The 23,100-nt window shown below is 43.5% G+C and overlaps 1 protein-coding gene across 3 annotated transcripts in view; it reads left to right on the forward strand.

The window, feature by feature from the left end:
- Nucleotides 1-3,515: 3,515 nt before the first annotated feature.
- The window catches only part of TXNRD1 (thioredoxin reductase 1), a 64,598-nt gene continuing 45,013 nt past the window's right edge, over nucleotides 3,516-23,100 (forward strand). Inside the window, exon 1 of one of the 3 annotated variants that reach the window (XM_036760263.1) lies at nucleotides 3,516-3,643. Coding sequence is in view for 1 of the 3 variants with exons in the window: in XM_036760262.1 (XP_036616157.1) it covers nucleotides 6,210-6,245 (36 nt within the window). In the remaining 2 variants the exon portion in view is untranslated. Of the gene's footprint in view, nucleotides 3,644-5,458; nucleotides 5,531-6,161; nucleotides 6,246-23,100 lie in introns of those variants that run through there. The other 2 variants (XM_036760264.1, XM_036760262.1) reach the window with 2 other exon arrangements.

Below are 23,100 nucleotides of genomic sequence, written 5' to 3' on the forward strand. Positions count from 1 at the left end.
CAAGGTCTGGGGAAAAGGTGGATTGTGTAAAGAGTTTGTTTTTGGGAAAAGAGGAATTTCCCAGATGCTGTCTCTTAAGGTTTGCAAAGTCCTTTGAGACCCCTAGAGAGTACATTGTCTTTTAATGCGTTTGGCAGATTTGTGATCTAATTGGCATGGCTGTTCCCTTCATCAGTGCAGATTGCACACCTTTTCCTAGTATAATCCTTGTTCCCCTCCCTCCCATCAATCCTTCTTGGAGGACCTACCCAGAGTCCTGGATGCATCTTATAATTCTACTAGAATTCAAGAGAGTCATTCAAAGAAAATAGAAATATACCTGCTACTACAGTGTTATCTCCAACTCTAGACTTCTGATTTGAAAAGTTGTGTAAACATGTGTAACCTAAATCTAATTGCTTACTGTCTCAGGGAGGGGAGGGGTGAAGAGAGGGAAAGGGAAGGAGGGGAGGAGGGATAGAATTTGGAACTCAAAACTTTTTTTTAAACATTGAAAAATTGTTTTAACATGTAATTGGGGAAATTTTTTATATATATGTATATATGTGGAATATAAGTATATATTCCAAATAAATGAGTATATATGCTGTTTTAACACCCCAGCTAGCAGCTTCGGTGGGGGCGTAAGATCCCTCCCCCACAGCCGGCACCCAGGGGGCTGCCCGGACCCAGGAGGCTGCCGGGAAAGCACAGGTTCTTTTTATCTGCTTAAACAAGGAAAGCACGTGAAGGGGTTGACCAGCTTACTTTAATCCAGCATTCAGTTAGCATACAGACAACAATCATTTAGTTCAGGGGAAAACGCCAGCATTCAGTTAGCATTCAGTTAGTTCAGGGGAGCATACAGACAAGCATCAAGAGACAGACCAAATACAGATTCATTGACTTACTTCAGGGGAAAAAACCAGCACCCTGAGGTTCAAAACATTCATTTAGTTCGGGGGGAAAAAACAAACCAGCACCCCGAACCTCAAAACCAAAATACAAACAAATTACAAATATCAACAGACAGACCCAACACAATTCATAGTTACCAACATCTGGGCTCAGCCCGAGAGCAAGGGCTGGCCCAGAGTCACGCTTGCTTGCCGCTGCTTCCCACACCAACCGGAAGAGGAAAGAGAGCGCTTCAAGCTGTCCTCTCCCCTCTTATAGGGTTTTTGACATCATCAAGCGCCGCCTGAATGACCAGGGCCGATTGGTTCTTGACTTGGCCCCTCCCCCTAGCATAGACCAGGTTCTGGAGCTAACACCTCCCCTCAGCCAGCCCCATGACTCATCACACAGGAAGTTGTCTGCTTCCTGGCATGCTCTTTGGGCTTCCTGCCCCGGAAGAGCAAGCCACAGTGTCCAGAGGCTCAATGATAAGCTGAGTCATTCAAAGAAAACAAAGGCCATTCTGGTTACATATGCATATAAAAATATTTCTCCTAGAATTCTCTTGGTCTTGTTATGAGAGAACTATCTCCTTTCTGAGTTCACATGGCGGGTAACTGCTCCAAATACATATTTACCATGATGTAGAAATTATGGAGGTAAAAACCTGGACTTTATTATTATGTTCAGGCCTCAGACAAAACCTGAACCATTGTTAGGGTTCTAACAAGCCCTCTTAGAAAAAAAAAATTACGTCAGAGTGACAGAGACACAATTGTTACATATTGCAATCCTGAACACTCCACTTAAGACATAAAAATTAAACAGAAGATGGACCCATAATCCTGTATCTCCTTCAGCGTCATAGGAATTGAACAAATTTAGTTAAACAGAGTCATAATCTCATACATTCCTTAGCCAGGGGTGGGGAACCTGGGGCCTCGAGGCCACATGTGGTCCTCTAGGTCCTCAAGTGCAGCGAGGCCGCAGGTTCCCCACCCCTGCAAGGAAACAGACTTTGTCAAACAAAGTAAACTATGTCAGGTTACAGATTAAACTGCATTTAGAAGGTTCACAATACAGGACCGAGGAGGACTCCCATGTTACCAAGCATTCAGAGACAGTGGAGATTCTTCTTCTGGCTTCAGCTCTTGGGTAAGTTTTTTACATGCTATGGGACAGGTTTCTGTGTTGTTTTCTCCAGTTAAGAATTTGATTTCCTTGAGAGCGGGGACTGTCTCAGTCTTTCTCCTGGCACATAGTAAAAACTCAGTTTTTTTTAATTCCTTCACTGATTCTTCATGGCCATTCTTGCATACGTTACACCTGAAAATGCCATGTAACTGTGAATAATTGTTATTCCCAAGTCCTGTGTGGCAGTGTTCTATACTTTTACTTCTAGAGGTGGGTGGGACCGAAGAGGCCATTGAGGCCAACCCCTTCCCCTCTCTCCTTCTCCCCCATTTTACAGATTTGGAAACTGAGGCCCATACAGGTTAAAGTGACTTGCCCAAGGTCATGCAGCTAGTAAGTGTCAAAGGTAAGATTTGAACCCAGGCCCTTAGTTTCCAGAGCTCTCTTTTAATTCTGAGATCCAGAATCCTTCATTCTCCTATACCAGCCACCCATCTCTTTCTCAGTGATGTCATTTAGGGTACTTCTCACATATAAGTAAATCTTAAAAAAATTTTTTTTAATTTATTTTGTTAAATATTTCCCACTTACATTTTAAAACATTTAAACATTCATTTTTAAAAACTCAGAGTTCCAGATTCTCTCCTTCCTCCTGCCTATCCACTACCCCTCAAGAAGGCAGGCAACATGCTCTCTGATTATACATGTGAATCAAGGGATGATCAAATACAAACAATTCTTATTCCTGAGGCATCTGGGGCAACGTGTTCTAGCTTACCCCCGGCCTCTCCAGAGTCCTCTGGGGACACCAGTTATTTTTCTTCTTTTTAAAAATCCTTCTTAGGTCTTAGATCCTTATCACTTGTGGTTGGTACGTAACCTTGCCAGCTGGTGCCAGGCTCCAGATTTAAAGGCTCACCGTTCTTTGTCCTCAGGGCTGGGCACATTCCGGAGTGAGAAGCTTTTCCTTCCCTATGGCTCGTATTTCCTGCTTTTATTTCTCTTCCTTTCCCCCCTTTCCCCCCAAATCTCTCTCAAGGTGATCTTGAGTTGGATTTCCACCCTCCTCCCTCCCTCAGTATTAGGAATCAAGCTTCACATGGGAAGGGAAGTCAAATGTTGGTTTGAGGTGGGCAGTTTATATCCCTCTTCAGACCCTTCTCTTCTGCCATTCCCTGCCCACCTCTCCCCCCAGGGAGAACCCCAAATTGCCAAAAAAGACCGTCCCCGAGAACAGTGTCTAAGGGCATGATCTAGCTCTGTTTATAGAAAGACCTGGCTGGTGTTTTGTCCCAGGTCCTAGGAAGCCCTTTTCCCCTCTCCCTTTTCTGTGGGGAACAGGGCTTTTGGGGGTGGGGTAGGTGTGTGGAAGAGTCCAAGGGGCACCTCAAGGAGAAGATTTCTTCAGCTTTCCGAGACCAGTGAGAAGACTCCAGTTTGTAGCCGATCAGCCGCCTCTCCGTATGAGCAAGCTAGATTTTTTGCTTTGTCATTCTGACACTGTGGGGAAAAGGAGGGAGTGGCTTCTGGTAGCTTAAAGTAACCCGGGGAAACTATCTGCTGTTAGACCGGCCTAGGGAGAGAGGAAGCCCAGGACCTCGGATGAAGAGACTGAGCCCACCCATGTGAGACTGTAAGACTTCAGCCATCTCCACCCTCTCTGAGCATGGTTGTGTTTCAGGATCTGGCTCCTGGCCTTCTAACTTGAGTCTCTTAACCCGGTCTTGGATGGGTTGCTTGAAACCAATTCAAGGCTAAGCATAACTATATGCTGGGTTAGGTTAGGAGGGGAGGGGGAGTCAGGAATGGCTGGCAATGCCAGGAAGAGTGGGGTGCTGTTAGCTTATGGAGGGCTTTGGCCAGTCTTCAGAAACAGCATTGCCCACCTGTTTGAGTGAAGGATGTGCCATATGGTACAGTATTGGAGGGTGAGACTTGGACAGAACAACCTGATGTCTGCACCCTTCTCTTGGGAGTGTGTCTGTGGGTGAAGCCCGCCCCTTTTTCTGTGTTGGAAGGGCGGCATAGTGGATTGAAAAGTGATCTTGAAATCCAGAAAGAGCTGGGTTTGAATCTTGGCGCCGGCCGGCTGTGTGACTCTAGGCTTCATTTTTCTTCATCTGTAAAATGCCAATAATAACATCCCCTTCATAGGATTGTTGAGGGGATTAAGTGAGATCAAGCGGTTTTGAAACTTTATATAAATATCAGCTATTACAGTGTTGTGCATACTGGCTAATGACGAATCCCAGCTGGTCTAGGATGACTTACCCTAGTGTTGGCTTTGTGTTTGGCCACCCAGATTTTGAGGTATTCCTTAGAACGGTTTGTCCTTTGCTTTGTCATGTTGCCTTGTTGGACTTTACCTATCTGTAAATTAGGATTATTGGTTGCTGTCTCATTCCAAGTGGCAGTATGGCAGGGGACCTGGCCAGATGACTTTGGGCTTGAACAGAACCCCTCTGGGCACGATCTGGCAGTTTATGAAAAGAGCTGTTTTGTATTTTCACTCACCTGAAAGGAGGGAGAATGGTGGAGGATTAAGGGAGCTGAGATTGGAGCTGGAGGCCCTGGGAGGGCCTCCCAGGCCCACTAATAAATTGCCTTACCACCATTCTTAGCCTCAGCTTCCACATCTGTAAAAAGAGAGGGTTGGACTAGGATGACCTTTGATGGTCCTTCCAGCTCTAAATCTGAAATTTCAAGGCATTTAGGGCAATTAATTATCAGAGCCTCAATTTTCTCATCTGTAGAATGGGGGTTAATGCCGCTTGCAAAGAAAGTGCTTAATCACTAGGTAAATGCTATTAATAATAATAATAAAAAAAGTTCTCAAGATGGAAGTGCCCTGAAGGTTTAAAATTTATTTAACACCGGGTGTGACTTCTCAAAGGAACACCTAACCATTCATTTAATCAGATTTCTGCTTTTGCTACCAAGTGCTATACCTCTGTTCTATTTCTGGAAGACTTTTGTAGTGCAGATGCAAGTTTCTTATTCTAGGCTTTCTTGAAATGTGTTTGAGGGATGGGATGGAACCTAGAAAGGAAAATTAATTTCTTCTTAAATTAAAATTCTGGATGGTTTCAGTCTGTGGTCATATCTCTGGTATCCATACTGCCTTCTGACACTTAACTTAATGGTTAAATCCTGATCTAGTCCTGGGGGGTTTTTAGGGGGAAAGGTTAAGCAAGCTTTTGGCACAAAGGTTGAGATTCCCGCTTGCTTGCAGACTGAGTCATTGGTATCCTATAGCTCCAGGCAATGCTGTATCATAAATCCCTGGGTTAAGTTACGGAAGGTCACACACCGGGGAGGGAAGGAGAGTCACTACCTACCCAAGCCCCTCCCCCTGGTGACTGGCTTTCCCAGGTTGCTGCTGTCTTCATAAAGGAAGGAGCCACGGACTTTGGGCTGTGCTAGAGGATGGCCATAGCCTTCAAGGAGCTGAGGTGGAATTAACCTCACCCAGAAACAGCCCTCCTGACAGAGGAACATAGGAGGCTGTGTGCAGCTGAAGGTAGGAAACCGAGAAGGTTCCCTGGCTAGCTAAGCCCAGCCAATTCAGCCCTGCCCCCTTAATCAATTCGCCTGGGTCAGACTTAGTGAAGTTCATTCAGGAAACAAGGCTGTCTCTTAGACGTCTATGGGGCAGGTTCTTTTGATGCTTGTAGCAAAAGACATGTGCCTTAAAATTGTGTCAGACAGCTGATTGGGCTGCTGAGCTTCCTTTCCTCTTATGAAATGGAGCTGTAAGAAGGTTTTCATTTTATAAAAAATAAGCTTAATTTTTTCTCCTATGGCTTGCTGCTAAATAGAGTACATGAATGTGAACTTTAAAGTTTAATTCAGCAAACGGGACTTTGAATCAATGGTAATATAAAGAAAGCACTGAAAGTGAAAATCAGGAAGCATGGATTTGTTTACATAATTATAGCCTCAGTGGTCTAAAACCAGTCTGTTAAAGCTAAGGACTGTTAGTTTACTTTCTTTTTCTTTTTTTTTTAAATGTTAAAAATACTAGTCCAAAGGCCCTGGGTTGGGTGGGGGAGGGACCAGCCTCTCTGAGCCGGGTGATGGGGGAAAAATGCAAAGCTCTTTGAAGAAATCAGTTTCCCATCAGGCCCCTCGGTAGCCCAGAGCCTGTCGGGAGGGAGCTGGTGGTAGCCGAGGAGGAAGAAATAGCCTGCGCCAGGGGCATGGCAGATAACAATCCCCCAGCTACGGAAAAAGAGGTGAGTAGGGCAGTCAGGCCGTGGGAAGAGATGCTGGGATGGGGATGCTGGTGTGCCTGGTGAGGGAAGAGGAGGAACAGGAGGAGATCTGGTAGGAAGCTTAGCCTAAAGTCTTTTCCCGCCTCCTCTGGCCAGAACTCTGAGCCCCTCCCCCATTTCTAGATTTAAAGAATAAACTCCTGTTTTTTCTGGATCCCTTGGAGCCTCCAGCTTAGGGATCTTCTAGCCCAGCCTTTTAAGGTTTAGATTTCCCTAGGATTATGGTGACCCATTTCCTACAACTCAGAGGAGGGGGCAGGCAGGGGTGAGATGGAGTTGGTGCTAGTATTTACGGTTTATTAAGGGCTGTTGGTGTTTAACTAAATCTTGAAGTTAGTGGTCTGGAGTTCTCCCAAGCTGCTTTAAAAAAACCAAGTGTCCCTAGTTCTGTAAGGGCAGAAGCAACCCCACACCCCAAGTAGCTTTAACTACTAAAATTTCACTCGGACTGGCTCCTCTGCCCATGGGGCTTATCTCTTTGTTTAAGTGTGTGGAGACTCACGATAAATCTCTGGGCTGCCAGGTGCATGTGCACAGTCTCATTTTGCAGCCTAAGCCTTCTGGGTTTAGAAAAAAAGAAAAAAAAACTCAAACCAAACCAAACTTTTACACTTTAGAGACCCAGAGCAAAGGAATGTGACTATAACTCAGAAGCAACCAGTAGAGGGTTTAGGAAAGAGTTAAGCCAGGCATGGAAAGCCCTGGCTTTGGAGTCAGGGGGTCATGTTCAAAATATCACTCCAGTAAATTAGTGTCTCTGCTGGGACAAGTTACTCAACTTTTCTGGGCCTCAGCTCAGCTTCCTGTAAAATCTGTAAAATGAGAGAACTGGATGAGATCAGGAGGTTTTTTGCTTTTTACCTTTTTTTGTTTATTTGTTGGTCATGAAAACCTCAGGAAAATGATTTAAAAAAATACATAAAATAAAACACATAGAATTATAAATGAAACTAATTATTATCTATCTGTTTATCTGCTCATATACCTCAGGTTAAGAACTCCTGAGCTAAACCTACTCTGAAGTCCTCAGCTCTGTCCTGAATCCTACAGGGCGGGATAGAAAGGTTTTTAGTAACCCCCAAGAATCCAAGGTATAACATGGGACAAGGAAGAAGGGAGTGTGGTACACTGTAGTCAGAGGACTTGGATTCAAATCGTCCTTCCAGTGATTAAGACAGGTTCTTTAACCTCTCTGAACCTCAGTTTCCTCATGTGTAATATGAGGGAGTTAAACTAGATGTCTTTTGAGGTCTCTTCCTGCTCTAAGTCTGAGCATATGACCCCCTTTACAAGTTACTTCCTTCTGTCAAAGTCTATGAGTGTATGACCCCCTTTACAAGTTACTTCCTTCTATGTGCCTCAGTTTCCTCACCTGTAAAATGATTTGGACATGATGATCTCTGAGGTCCCTTCCTGCTCTTGAGTCTGTGAACTCAGTTTATATTCCAGTAGGATGGAACTGCCTGAGGGCAGGGTCTGCTTCCTTACTGTGCTTGTATAATATTGTGTATTTAGCATCTAGTAAGTGGGCCTTCTCTACATGTCCCTGTTGCTTAGCACAGTACCTGGTGCATTGAAAGGGTGACATAAATGTTCTTTGTCTGACTGGCGGCATAATAGACTCTTATTGGTTTAAATTGGTTTAAATTCCCCCTGAACCCTTACGACAAACCCTCTGTACCTGTCTAAAAATGTGTTTGTATTCTCTGTTAACACTGTTATCTGTGTAACTGTTTTAAGGGACAGGAAGCATGTGGTACCTTGTAAACAGCTGATTTGGGAAAGAATCCCATCTCTGTCACTGCTTGTGTGGCCCTGGGCCACAATGAATGAAGGATGGACAACTATCAGCCTTAGTTTCCTGATCTTGTAAAATAAGGAGGCCTGAAGGACGAGCTAACTTCTCTGGCCCCTCCCAGCTCGAAATCAACCATCCTTTTTCTTAAGCCTTTTATCTTGGCCATAGCACTTTGTACCACAAACACAAGCTTGTTGAATGAATGGCTTTTTCCTTCCCTTTTGAGGCAGCTTAAGGTAGTAGATTGTTTTTGAGCTCTAGTCCAGAAAGCCTGGGTTTGAATCCTGCCTCAGACAAATCATTTAACTTCTGGACCTCACTTTCCTCTCCTTTAAAATTTCTAATCCTCTGATTAATATAATAACAATCCCCAGCTTGGTCATAAATGTTTGTTTATGGAGTCAATACATGCTTTTGATCTGCCTGGAATTCCATTCATCTCCAGTTTGATTCAGAGCATCAGTGAAAAGTCACATTGAGTTAAGAGCGTGGGAACCAGGGTTATTTGTGCCATTTAAACTCCCTGGGATCACAGATCATACAATTTAGAGCTGGAAGAAGGAACTGGACCTCTGGAAGCCTGAGACACAGGTGAAGTGATGGGGCCCCAGATTACACAGGCAACTGATCACCTTCCAGGTAGTAAAGCAGGAATTTGAACCTGAGTCTCCTGACCCGCAGTCCAGTGATGTTTCTACTTGCTTCCCCTTAGCAGAGTGCTTGACACATAGTAAGTACTTGGTAAGTGCCAGCAGACTGATTCATTAAACCCCAGTGAAAAGGCTTATCCCCCTTCCCCAACCAGGTGTAGTTTTTAACTTTTGTTATCTTCAAATAAAAAGAAAAAATTAGAGAGCTGCTAATTTTAAAGTCAAAAATATGAATTCCCTCCCCCACCAAAAAAAATCAAAGGAGAAATAAGATTGGGGAGATTAAGGGAATCGATTTAGTTGTTGTTCAGTCCTTTTTCAGTCAGTCCACTCATTTTACCCAGGAGTAAACTGAAGCCCAGAGAATTAAAGGGACTTGCCTATGGTCACATATATAGGAGCATCCCAGAGCAAGAAGGAACCTTTCGTTGTCCTTCAGTCATTTTTTTCAGTCACGTCTGACTCTTAATGACCCTATTTGGGATTTTCTGGGTAGAGATACTGGAGTGGTTTACCATTTCTTTCTCCAGCTCATTTTACAGATGAGGAAACTGAGGCAAACAGGGTTCGGTGACTTATCCAGGGTCTATCTACTTCACCACCTAGCTTTACAGGGGTATTGTTAGTGGATTGTAAAAGCCTCTGGCTTGCCAGGCTACTTTTTGGCTTTAATTGGGGAATGAGCAGTAGTTCAGAATTTTTTTTTTTAAAGTGGGCTTTAAGAAAGTAGTATAGGAAAAGGGATAGCAGCCAGACCTGTGATTTCACTGATAGAGAGTATTTTTTCTTTTTTTTTGCAGAGGGGGAAGGCAGGGCAATTGGGGTTAAGTGACTTGCCCAAGGTCACACAGCTAGTACGTGTGTCAAGTGTCTGAGGTCACATTTGAACTCAGGTCCTCCTGACTCCAGGGCCAGTGCTCTACTCACGCGGCACCACCTAGCTGCCCCTGAGAGTACTCTTTTTACTAATGTAGGTTGGTATCTTCTCTAAAATTTATATTCTGCGAATTGCCCCGGGGAGACTTAAGAGGTGAATTAGCCAGCCCAGAGTTCCATAGGCAGTAGGCCTATTCGAAGACAGGACTGGAACACAAGTCTTCTTGGTTCTGAAGCCATACAGCACTGCCTTTCTTTCTAATTAGATTGGCTGGAGTGTAATGCCTGTGAGTGAAAGCCTGAGGTCTAACAGAATACCGAGCCATGGGTCTGAATAGAGACAGTTGTTGGATCAGAGATTTTAGAGCTGGAAGGAGCTTTATTTTTTAAATTTACTCATTCATTTATTTGGAAGGAGCTTTAGGAGCTCTGTGACTTTGAGCCAGCTTCCTCACCTATAAAATGAAATTGTTGGCCTCAGTCATCTCTAAAGCTATTTATTAAATGCCTTACTATGTGTCAGGCACTGTGTGAAATATTGGGGGATACAAAAAGAGGCAAAAAAAAAGTAGTACCTGGCTTCAAGGAGCTTACAGTCTAATGAGGGAGACAACTTGCAAACATATATGTACCAAGCAAGCTATAAGCAAGATAAATAGGAAATAATTAGCAGAGGCCTTTACAGGCCACTACCAATCCCCTTAATGTCTCCAATCTTAGGCATTAGAATTGAGGGGCTGGGGAAGACCTCCTGTAGAAGGTGGGATTTTGGTTGGAACTAAAGGAAGCCAGAGAGGTCAGTAGTTGGAGTGGAGGAGGGAGGATCATTCCAGGTGTGAGGGATAGCCAGAGAGAATGGCTGGAGCAGAGAAGATGGGAGTGTCTAGGTCACGGAACATCTAGGAATCCAGTGTCACTGGATCAAAGAATACATGTCAGAGGATAAAGACCCAAACATGCTTTTTTATTGCTGGAACTGCTCCTGAAAATGAATGCTTTGCAGACCACTTTGACACACGTATTTTCCTGTTGGTGGGGGCTTTTGGCTAGAGAAAAATTGCCTTTGGATCAGTATTTTTGCAGAAGTAGGCAGCCCAGGCCTTGAGCTTCCAGGGGGAAAAAGAGCATGACCAGGCTTATGCTACCACTTTAGACATTGGTCCAAGTCCTTCCCGTCCTATTAAGGATTATTCTCTCCCCTGCCTACCCCAACTCCCCCCAGCTATTCAGCCTTCCACCTCTGCAGGACACCTGGATACAGGAACTCACCAAGATGATGCCCATTCTCTGTCTGTGGGATGAAGCTTCCACACTGAGTGGAGACACCTTGACTGAACCTGGAAAGGAGATTAGAAAAGGAGAAAAGTCATGGAAAGGGGTCTTTGATTTAGAGTGTGAGGACCATGGTTCAGTTCTTGTCTGTCCCACTTATTAGCTGTGTGACCTTGGACCAGTCACTTCACCTGCATGCTGCTGGACTCAGTGTCGTCTCTTTCCAGCTCCTGAGCATCATCATACTTAGCGTATTCCCAAATCTGGGATATTCCGAGGCTCAGTTCCGGAGCTTCCTCCTACTTCCATTCCCTAGTGGGTACTGCTTTCCCCGTCCTCCAACTATATTGTATTTATCTGTCTGTGTTGCATAAGAGCATATGTTTCTTGAGGGCAGGCAGTGTGTTTTTCGTCTGTCATCAGATGCTTGTTGTATGACTGATCCTTTTCTTTTTATCCCCCACATGATGCCTTGCCCATAATGTCCTGTGATTGGAGATTGAAGGCTAGAGGGCACCTCAGGGACCATCTAATCCATTCCCCACATTTTTCAGAGGAGAAAACTGAGACTCACTCAGGTGAAGTGACTTTGCCAGGGTCTCCCAGCTAGTACTTGGCAGAGGGAGGGCTCAAACCCAGGTGCTCCCCCCCCACTTGAACTCCTTGGCCCTCCCTCCTTACCATACAATAAGTGAGGATGCCCACATTACAAAATAGCATCGTGATCTGATTTAAAAAGCCATTTTAATCTTTTCATCTTATTGCAAGGTGGCCTTCTTATTGTTTTTTTCCCCTTGTCAATGAAGATGCCTATTGATTGAGAGATAAAAATGCAGAGGTAGGCGTTTACGGTCTGGGTGATGGAGCCAGAGAGACATTCCAAGATTCTCAGAAATGGTGGCAGTCCGTTCTTGATCAAAGGTCACACGGCCCATTAGTAAACCTGACACTGGATTAATTAGGCTTCTGTGATCATGGATTCCAAGTGACAGGCTGAAAACAGAAGAAGGGAGGGAGACTCCCACCTCCTGATTTTCATATAGTCCTGAGTCACTGTCCCTTGGAAGAAGTCTTTTGTTTGCAAGAGTAAGATCCAGTCCCATGATAGTGGAAGGAGCTCTGAATTTGGAGTCACAAGACCAGGGAAAACAGTGTGGTATAGTAAAAACAGCCCTGAAACTCCCAGTCATAGAACCCGAGTTCAGATCCTGACTCCGCTTGATGAGGTAGTGGTTGGGTTCTGAACACGGAGTCAGGAAGGACCCAAGTTTGAATCCGGCTTCAGATTCAAAGTCTTTTGAGCTTTGTGACTGTGAGCGGATCATCTCAGTTTTTCCATCTGTAAAATGCGGATGATGATAATTGTATCCTACCTCAAAAGCCTCTAAAGATCAAATGAGAAAATGTATGTAAAACAATTTCCAGGTCTGTGTTGTGAGAATTTGCAGGGTCCCTAACTAGCTGCTGCCCAGATAAACCAGCGTAGGAAACAGAGAGGCAGACACATAAACAAAGTGCAGTTTATTCACTCAAGAGTGTGAGATATCACATCAGTTAGGTGATGGACACTTGTGCCTCAACTGGGGAGATCTCTCTCTGTCTCTTCCCTCCCTCCCTGCTACCCCCGCCTTGTCTGTCTGTCTCTCTCCCTCTCTCTCTCTCCCCCTCCCTCCCTCCCTCCCTCCCTCTCTCTCTCTCTCTCTCTCTCTCTCTCTCTCACACACACACACACACATTTTTTGTTTGTTTGGAGCTTAAGTGACTTGCCCAGGGTCACACAGATAGTAAGTGTATGAACTCAGGTCCTCCTGACTCCAGGGCCACTGCTCTATCCACTGTGACACTTGGCTGCCTCCATGTCAACTCTTCACAGACCACTTTTAGCTCTTAAAAAAAAACCAACTCTTATTCAACACATGTAAAGTGCTATGTCATTGTTATCTATTATTTGCGTTACCTGTGTGACCTTGGGCAAGTCACTTAACCTCATCTGTAAAATTAGCAGAACAGTGCCTACTTCATAGGGTTGTTATGGGAAGCAAATGAAATGATATGTGAAAAGTATTTTGAAAGTGCTATTTGAATGCTAGTTATTATTACCAATGGGACCTTCAACAAGTCTCTTAAATTATCTGGGTCTCAGTTTCCCCAGGAGTTTAGACTAGCTGGCCGGTAGGACTGTTTGGTCTCAACTCTAGACACACAGTGGCTCCCCTTTGATGACGCTTCTACCCCTCCCCCCTCTTTGGCTTCCTTAGATTGAGGGCAAGGACTAGCTTTCTTTTTCTTATTCGTATCCCTAGCCCTTAGCACAGTGCCTGGCACATTGTAGGTAGGAATTTATAGATGTTTATTCATTAAGTATTGACTACCGGCCCTTCTGAGAGCAGCTAGGTGGCACAGTGGATAAAGTGTCCAGGCCTGGAGTCAGGAAGACGTCAGATCCAGCCTCAGACACTTACTAGCTGTGTGACCCTGGCCAAGTCACTTAGCTCTGTTTGCCTCAGTTTCCTCATCTGTAAAATGGTCTGGGGAAGGAAAGAAAATCTCAAATGGGATCATGGAAGAGTCGGACGTGACAGAAAAACGGCTCAACAACAAGAAAGGGCCTTTCAGCTTTAAATCTGTGATCCAGATATGAATGGGGGCTTCCATCCACCCATGATATTAATTCCATGGCCCTTTTTGGTTGGCCAAGTGCTTTCCTCACAGGTTACAGGCAAAGCACCGTCATTTTTGTTCCCATTTTATTGATGAGGGCACTGAGGCCACAAAAGTTTCCCATATCTGAAGCAGAATTTGGACCTTCATCTCTTGATTCCAAGTCCGGCACTCCAGCTATGCCCTGGTGATGTTGGAGGGTCCCACCAGCTGGGCACTCCCCTTGGTTTTTTTTGTGGTGAGGATAGCTGTTGTCCTCATCCCCCTGCCACCTGAGTGTCCTTAATTTCAAGGGGATTTCCCCCCTTCTTTTGAAGAGTACCTCCACAATGAGGGCCACCGTAGGCAGGAACAGAAAGCACAGGCTGTTTTCAGGCCAGAATTAGGTTTGGAATCCAGACACGTCCTGGCTGGTTCAGTAGCTTTGGGCTAGATGGATAGGCAGCTGGTCTCCTGAGAATCCCCTGTAAAGTGAGATTACTAATACTTTCTAAGGATGTAGCCGGGATTAATTGATTTCCTAAGGAGCTTGGAGATCTTCAGATGAAAGGCTCTGTTCGAAGCACTTTAGTATTATTGCTCTAAATAGATGCCATGGGGCAGGAATGTTGGCTTATCCTTCCCGAGCCTTTCTGATGTGGCGTTTGCTAGATGCAGGTGGCTTTTTGGAAGTTGGAAGGATTCGGATCTTATATTTGATACTTACCAGCTGTGTGACCCTGAGCAAGTCAGTTTACCCATGTCTGCCTCAGTTTCTTCATCTTCTTCTTCAACACCTCCCAGAGTTATTTGGACTATCCAGTGAGATGATAATTAGCACAGTGTCTGGAACATGTTAAGCGCTGTGTAAATGTCAACTAATATTATATATAATATGCAATATATAACTACATAATAACTATTGTTTGCACATATTAAGTGTGATGTAAATGTCAGCTATTTGCATATATTAAATGCTATGTAAATGTTAGCTTATTATTATTAATTAGTATTACATGCCTTATCATTCAACCAATAATCAGTTATATGCCAGACACTGTACTAAGCTCCTAATACAAACGCCAATGAGAAGCTTATATTCTAATGGTGAAAGACTACACATAAAGGAGTTGAAAACTGCATATATGTGTGTATGTGGGGGGAACAATTAATCAGTTACTCAGTCAACAAGCATGTATTTATAAGCATTTATCAAGCGCTTACTGTATGCCTCAGACTGGAGATACAAAGACAAAACGTGAAACCATCCTTCCTCAAAATGAATTGGCTGTTCTGATCCAGTGAAAAGAGAACACTTTGCAGAATTTGAAGTACCACATTAAGCTTGGTAACTGTTACCATTAACCCCTTAAATTCTTAGTGCCCCCCTCCTCTCCCCAGGTATCTTTTTTTCTAAGAGTGGAAGTTATCAAGGAGTGGCCAATCTGCTCCAGTGGATGGAGATTCCACTCTGGGACTTTGACTAAAACCTCAGATCTTCCTCCTCCCACCCTCCCATTGTTTTCTCCAAATGTCACCAGCTGTGGAGGCTGACATAGTCACATTTTCCTTGAGATATGAGCCATCAGTCACTTATTAAGTACTTAGGCTGTGGGCCAGACTCATAATTATTGCTGCGATAGGCATTTTCCCTCCATTCCCGGCCCCCCCCCCCCCCCCCGTTAATGGTAATTCACCTGACCTTTCGAAATATAGTTCTAGAATGAAACAGAACTGAATGACACACACATTCACAAAGGGTTTTTCTTCTTGGTTAATGTTCTTGTTGAAATTAACGACCACCTGTGTATATGTTTCTCCGCAATAGAAGGTAAGCTCCTTGAGGGCAGGGGCTGTCTAATTTCTTTTTCTTTGCCTCCCTAGTACTGATTGGTTAATATGTATGTGTTGTTTCCTCTTATAGACTGTATGCTCCCTGAGGGGCAGGGTCTACCTCATTTGCCTTGTGATCCCCACCACCCAGCGCTGTCTGCACATAGTAGGCACTTCATACACCCTTTGACTGACTTGTACATGTTGTCCCTTCTCATGGCATGTAACCACCTTGAGGTCAGGGATTATTTCATTTTTTGCCTTTGTCTCCCAGACACTCAGCACAATGGATGGGATATTGGGTACTTCATACATATGTGTTGAGCTAGTAAATTGATGGCAGAATTCTCATTTTAATCATTTTTGGAGTGCAGCATTATCTTCTTGCCATAGATAGTCTTCAAATTAAATTGAGAATTTCTTGGCCTTTTGACTAAAATCAATTACAGCCACATAACTTCATTTAAGATAAATTGTAGCCAGCGAAGTTGAATTTCTATTTTGAGGATTCTTTTTAGAATTAAATAGCTACATCCTTTAGGTCAGGGCTGTCCTTTATGTAGCCCACCTACAAGCATAGAAATTTACATAAGTGCTTTAGTAAACTAAGCTGAAGCTAAGCTAAGGAAGAGCTTTCACTAAAATGGCAAACCAAAATATATTGTCTATTGCTTCAATAAAAAGCTAAGGTTGGGCAGCCCTGCTTTAGGTTAGTGGGTGCTAACCTGTAACATGTAGCCCGAAGAGGATCATTACTGATGTAGGAATAATAATTTCCATTTAGAGGGTGGCTTACAGTGTCAAAGTTACTTTCTTGTTATCTCATTTCGATCCTCAGACCAGCCAGGAGAGGTAGGGAGGGTGTTATTAGGTAGGATAAATATTCTCCTGCTGCTGGGCCACTGTGGGTGTGGGAACAGGTGTCCCCCACAAAATACTGTTGTTACAGAGCTCAAACAGGCCTTTGTTAAAAAAGGTTTCCTTGGACTATCCTGGGAACCAAATGACATTTGTAACATTGTTTCTGTGGGCAAATTCAATCTGACCATAACTTCCTTAAGGAGTTACTCTGTATCTGCCCTCTCTAGGAGTTTACAATCCATTTGGAATTGCAGTTTATACTTTTTGGGAAGATAATCACAAGGTTTTTTTGGATAGAATGCAAAAGAGAGTAAAGCTCTCTATCAACTTTACTGGAATAGATCACAGAGAATGTAGCAAAATGAACATTTGGGTTTCCTTACTGGATTTAGAAACTGACCTGGTACTTGAAGCTTCCAAAACAAATTCCACATTCTGTTGAGCCTGTAGCTCCTAACACACTGGTATAATGGAGTACTGAGTTTGGAGGCAGGAAGTCCTGGGTCCAAATTCCACCCTTGCCAGTCAGTAGTTGGATGATCATGGCGAAGTGATGTCATGCCTCTTAGGCAGATGCCTGTGTCTCTCATGGATTAGATTATGTGACAAAATCATCATGCTTTTATACTATACTTAGGCCATAGTAGTATCTAGTCATTGCTACAGGTTTTGAGTCATTTGGATATCTGAGAGCCTAAAATAAAAATGATGATGAAGACGATGTGTATTTAGTACTTTTAAGGTTTATGGAGAGGTTTATATACATGATCCCCTCTGAACCTCGTGATCACACTATTAAAAACGTTGGTACTATATGTATCACCCCATTTTACAGATGAGGACTGTGAGGTTCAGAAAGATAGTAACTTAGCCTACGAGGCCCTTTAACTGAATTCAGACTTCACAGAACAAATCCCTTTAATAAAAAGATTTGTTCTATAAAACTTGGGCTCAGTCAAAAGGCCACACCCAAGGGCCTAGAAGACCTCATGTGGGCTTGAGGCCACAGGTTCCCCACCCCTGTGTAGTCCATTGCTTCACAAAGGGTGGTCTGGAGACTGCTGAGGGTCCCCAAGACCCTGACAGGGAGTTTGCAAGGTCAGAACTATTTTTGCAATAATGCGAAGGCCTTTTAATTTCTCATATGGTAAATCTCAATAGATATCCACATAAACAAAAGCTTTTTGGGAGTCCTTGATTTTTTTAGAGTGTAAAGAGCTTCTGAGACAAAAAAGCTGATTTAGTCTAATGCTCTCCTTTTAGGATAATAGATTGAGAGCTGGAAGGGACCTCGATGGCCCTCTGTCAAATCAAATAACATAAATAAAATGTTGTGCAAATCTTAAAGCCCTATATAAATGCCCAAGTATTACTACTCTTGTTTTCTGGTTAAACCCATTTTCTTAAAAAAGAGATCAGGAAATTGAGGCCTGGGGGGGGTGGGGTGGGGATCACCGAGCTAGTTAGTGGCCATCAGGACTTGAACCCAGGTTCTTCTGACTCCTGGTGCCATGGTATTTCCACTCTACTTCTGCAGATTCTCTTGTTGCTGCTGCATCTTGAGATTCACAGTTGTCTGATGGGTGTTTCCTTCTGTCCAAGACCATCCTCCCTTCTCTGCCCCTCTGTCTCTTGGCTCAGGTGCAGACCCGTTTCCTGGGCTGATTGAGAATTTCCCCGCCACAATGTTTTATCCCAGTACTGGTACAATCTTAAATCAGATCACAGGGCAGACCATTGCTGGGCTGGCTCCTTGGATGGAAGCCATGGGAAGGCTCAAGCTTGTTAGTACTTGTAACTGTCTAGCATGTGGTGATGAATTACCTGCCTTGTTTGGGGGAATACTGCCAAGAGTGTGGGTCATTAAGAGAGCAAGCATCTTGAAGAAATCCAAAGTGGAGATTTAAGTGGTGTCTTTTTTTCTCTCTCTGAGGCATCTCAAGGTAGGGGAGCCTGTAGAATTTTATGCATGAAATAGTAAGTAATGATACAACTTTGAAAAATATCATAGTATATATAAGAAAGGGCAGAAAAGTGATGGCAAGACTGGGGGGACGGGAAGGATGTCTCTGGGTTTGGGTCAATACTACAAGGGCCAGGGCCATCAATTGATGCATTTTTGTTATATTTTACTATAATTTCTCCTATCTGTGCACAAGCTACTTTAAATATAAATAATTACAAGTAGCTTTTATAGTTTTATTTTGAAATGAAAATTTTCATCGTACTATCTTTTGCCTTATGGATAAAAAAATGCACTGAGTCAATGGATGCAGCTTGGTCCTTTGACCTATTCCTGAATTTCCTTGTAACTGAGGAATAGTGGCTATTAAAAATATTTCTAGTTTTTGATTTTAATGTTACTTTTATTTCCAAATACAGGGTATCTGAAAAGTCCCCTACCTGGTGAACCATTCTCTGTCTGTTGTATTGTTCAGCTGTTTCAGTCATGTCCAATTCTCTGTGGCTTCATTTAGTGTTTTCTTGGCAAAGATCCTGGCTTGGTTTGCCATTTTTTTCTCTATCTCATTTTACAGATGAGGAAACTGAGGCAAACAGGGTCACACAGCCAAGTAAGTGTCTGAGACTGGATTTGAACTCAGCTCTTCCGGACTTCAGGCCCTGCACTCTGTCCGCTGTGCCACTGAGCTGCCCATTCCTTGTAACCATGAATAAAAAAGAAAGGGGGAGGAAAAAGCAGTTTGGCAATATTAACAATCAATCAATCGAGCCCAAAAGCATATGCAGTGTTTCCAACCTATAGACCCCACCCCTGTAAAAGAAAGTAGTAGATAGAGCTCTGGACAAGGCAAGCAGGCAGGTGTTCAGATCTTAATAGCTGCGTGATCTCAGGCATGTTGTTCTGGGCCTCAGTTTCTCACCTTCTATTGGTGAGCTTAGATCAGAGGATTTTAAACCTATCTTGTGTCCTGGAACCCTGGAACAGTGATTCTGCTGAAGCCAATGAACCCTGTTCTCAGAAACATATATGTGAATGCATAAAATATATATATGTGTGTATACACACACACACACACACACACACACACACACACACACACACAAATATAAAAGAAAACAATTACAGTTAACAAAATGTTTTTGAAAGAAGTTTATGGAACCCTGGTTAGGAACCCCTGCATTGAGGGGTTTCTTCTGGGGTCCCATTTGAGGTGTTTCCTTTGCTTGTTTATTCCCTTTGTGCCTAGGTTAGAGAAATAGGGAGCATTGGCCAGTAAACAATCAGAGAAATAGCTTCCATTTGCATAGTGGCCTCTGCAGTTAGGGCACATTTTCCTTTGTTTATTTTGTTTTTACACCTCTATCATTTCCAGATGTTTTCATCTCCCTCTCTGGAGAGCCATCCCTGGAGGAGATACTGGGCTGACGACTTTGTGTAGCTTTGCCTCACTTAAATCCAAATCATACCCGTCAGGACCTCACCCATGTGATGGCTTTGGTCCTCTTCAAAAAATGAATGATGGACAACAAATACAGACTGAAAAAGAGAAAAGGGGTGGCTGAGCAAACCCCATGCCCGCTGAACCGCATAGCCATCTGATAACCAGTCCTGTAGTATTTTAGGGTTTACAGAGTTATGTTTCCAAATTTAGAGTAGGTGGTCTTATCAATCAACATGCATTTATTAAGGTCCTACTATGTCGAAGGTGCTGGCCAGGGAGGAACATACAAAGAATAAAACAACCCCTACTCGTAAAGAGCTTCTCTCCCTATGGGTAGGCAAAAAGTACATATGTAAAAATATTCTTAACCTGGAATCAGTGAACTTATTTTTAAAAAATAAATTATATAGCTATATTTCATTATAATTTGGCAGCTGGGTAGTACGGTGGATAGAGTGTCAGGCCTGGAGTCAGGAAGACTTGAGGTCAAATTTGGACTCAGAAACTTCCTAGCTGTGTGACCCTGGGCAAGTCACTTAATCCTGTTTGCCTCAGTTTCCTCATCTGTAAAATGAGCTGGGGAAGGAAATGGCAAACCACTCCAGTATCTCTGCTGAGGAAACTCTAAATGGGGTCATGAAGATTCGGACACGACTGAAACGACTCAACAACAGTAGAAATCAATCAACCAACAAGCGTATGTTGACGAGATATCCCACCCAAGGCATGCACCGTTTTAGGTGGTAAGGATACAAAAGTTAAACAGTCCTTGCCCTCAGGGAGCTTACTTTCTTTTGGAGGTTACATACAAAATAACAAGCAGATTAAAAAAGAAAGAGGGAGAGAATCCAGAATTTTGTCCTCTCCAGTCTATCAAATCCAGCACCTAGTGCAGATGCCTGGCGCATAGTGGGTGAGTGGGTGCTTAATAAATAAATATTGCTTGATTGGTTTTGATTCTGCAGTTCATTTCTATAATGAATGAGTGGAGAAAGCATTTATTAAGTGCTGATCCCAGAAAAGGGACAAGGACTAGACGCTGGTGAGCTGAAATTCTGTAAATGCCGTGGCTCTTGATGACTTCATCCATGTGTAGGCCTGGTCTTCCTTGAGTTGGACGTCATTCTTTCTAGAGATTTCAGGAATCTGTCTAGGTGACGCATCCAGGAAGCTGGGGAACATTCACCTGTTTGGAAATGACCCAGTTTATAAACATGCAGCAAGAGGGTGACTTTTAGGCATGGAAGGACTGCTGGGAATGCAGTAATGATCCCTAGCCATTGTTCCGGTGGCTTGGGTACACCCCAGCTATGTCAGTTGTTTGGATTTCTCTTTGTGTGACATCTCTTTTTCCCACTTCACGTTTATTTGGTAAACACCTGGCTGCCAGTTCCACGCCTCATTTCCTGAGGTTTCCTGATATCCAGGCGCTGTCTCAGTGCTATTTAGAGTTTAAATAAACAGTTGGCAACTGTTTTCTTTCACACCTGGTGAACCTGGCTCTGCAGCTTCTTCCTCCTAGTCCAGCTTGGGGAGGATCTGTCGGGACTGAGGCTTGATAACCCTGAGAGTAATGTAATAAGGAGCAGAGATCTATCTCTTTGCTGCAGGTTTCCAATTTCCAAATAGTTCTGCCTGCCCAATGACTACTTAGTAAAGATGAATGACTAGTTATAGGTAGAAGTGACTGAATGATCGAGCTGTTCCCCTGTGTGATGTCAGGGTGAGTATATGTGTCTGAGAGCCTCCACCCTCTGAAAAGCCTAGTTATCTACATCCTAGGGGTGATCGTCAGTCAGTGACTGATTATATAGTCAAAGCGGGGGGGGGGCACTTTTTCCTTTCAAAATGACCATCTTGCTTGTAATGTAAATAACAAATTATTATTATTAGTAGGGTGCGATGATAATAGTGCTGGGTTTGGAGTCAGGGAGGCTCGGTTAAAGTCCTGGTGTTGCTATTTGCTATGTTTGTGACCTTGGGAAAATCAGCTTTCTCTCACAGACCCTCAGTTTCCTCATTTGTAAAATTAGGGGGTTGGATTTAAATGACTTTTAAGGTCCCTTGTTATCTCTAAATCTTTGGTCCTGTGATCAAGATTAGGTTCCTTCTGGGTGCAAAGCCAGAGCGTACAATTTTATTTTTAATGTGTAGTTGGAATGTTAATGTTTCTTTCCTGGTTCTGCATCTCCCGCATGTACCTAGTTACTGCGCCATAGTGCATAGAGTGCCAGGCCTGGACTTGGGAAGATTCATCTTCCTAGGTTCAAATTTAGCTTGATACTTACTAGCCATGTGACCCTGGACATGTCACTTCACCCTGTTTGCCTCAGTTTCCTCAGCTGTAAAATGAGCCAGAGAAGGAAATGGCAAACCCATTCCAGTATCTCTGCCGAGAAAACCCCAAATGAGGCCATGAAGAGCCAGACGTGACTACAGCAACAAAATTCCTAGTTATTTTCATCTTTCTCTTTCCCATTCAAATGTATACCTCTTGAAGGTAGGGAAACATGTTTTTGCCTTTATTCCTATCTCCAGCACTTACTTGGCTCAATTCCTGGTATAGAGAAAGTGCTGAATAAATGCTCGCTGGCTGACTCATTTGGTGTGATACTAGAGCGTTTCATGGAATGATCATTGGACCTCAGAGGCCATCTAGTCTATTATCATTCAGTCGTTTCAGTCATGTCAACTCTCTGTGACCCCCTTTGGGGTTTTCTTGGTAAAGATACTAGAGTGATTTGCCATTTCCTTCTCCAGCTCATTTTGCAACTGAGGAACCTGAGGCAAACAGAGTTAAGTGACATGTCCAGGGTCACACAGTGTCAGATTAGATTTGCACTCAGGAAGAGGAGTCTTCCTGACTCCACTGTGCCACCTAGCTGCCCTCAGGGAGTTTACCTTCTAATAGAAACAATGAAATTCCAGAAGAAACCATGGAAGTCATGTGGTTCAGTGTTCCTACATGTACAGATTAAAAATCACTTTCCTGAAGTCACAGGGCAGTAAATATCAGCAGTAGGATTCAAACCTGCCTCCTCTGACTCTCGATTCGAGATTCTTTTTATTCTACTATTTCTGTCAGTTTATGAACTCCTTAGGGTCTGGGACCAGGTCATTTTCCCTTTGTGTCCTCCATCCATTATGGGGTGTCCTTTGAATTCGTTCGAAATTGAGATCTGGAGGTGGGTCAGAGGGGAGGTAGTGGTAGGCTGCTTGGTCGCCAGCATGTGGCATGTTACCTTACACACAGTAGGTGTTCAATATTGGATTGGATAGAAATTGAAATTTGACAGTAAGCCCATGGAGGAAATGGTGGCATGATCTTTTTGAAAGAAAAGATAAGCTATTGAACTGGGCCTCCGGACTCATTGCCTGGGATGAGTAAGACCTTACTGTAAGGGCAGAGGCAGAAACCTGATTGGATTAAGTTAGTGAAGAGGAAATGCAAGTAATTTGCATAAATTAATATAGGGGTTTTG

The sequence above is a fragment of the Trichosurus vulpecula genome, chromosome 5 (assembly GCF_011100635.1).
Source record: "Trichosurus vulpecula isolate mTriVul1 chromosome 5, mTriVul1.pri, whole genome shotgun sequence".
NCBI classification, from domain to species: domain Eukaryota; kingdom Metazoa; phylum Chordata; class Mammalia; order Diprotodontia; family Phalangeridae; genus Trichosurus; species Trichosurus vulpecula.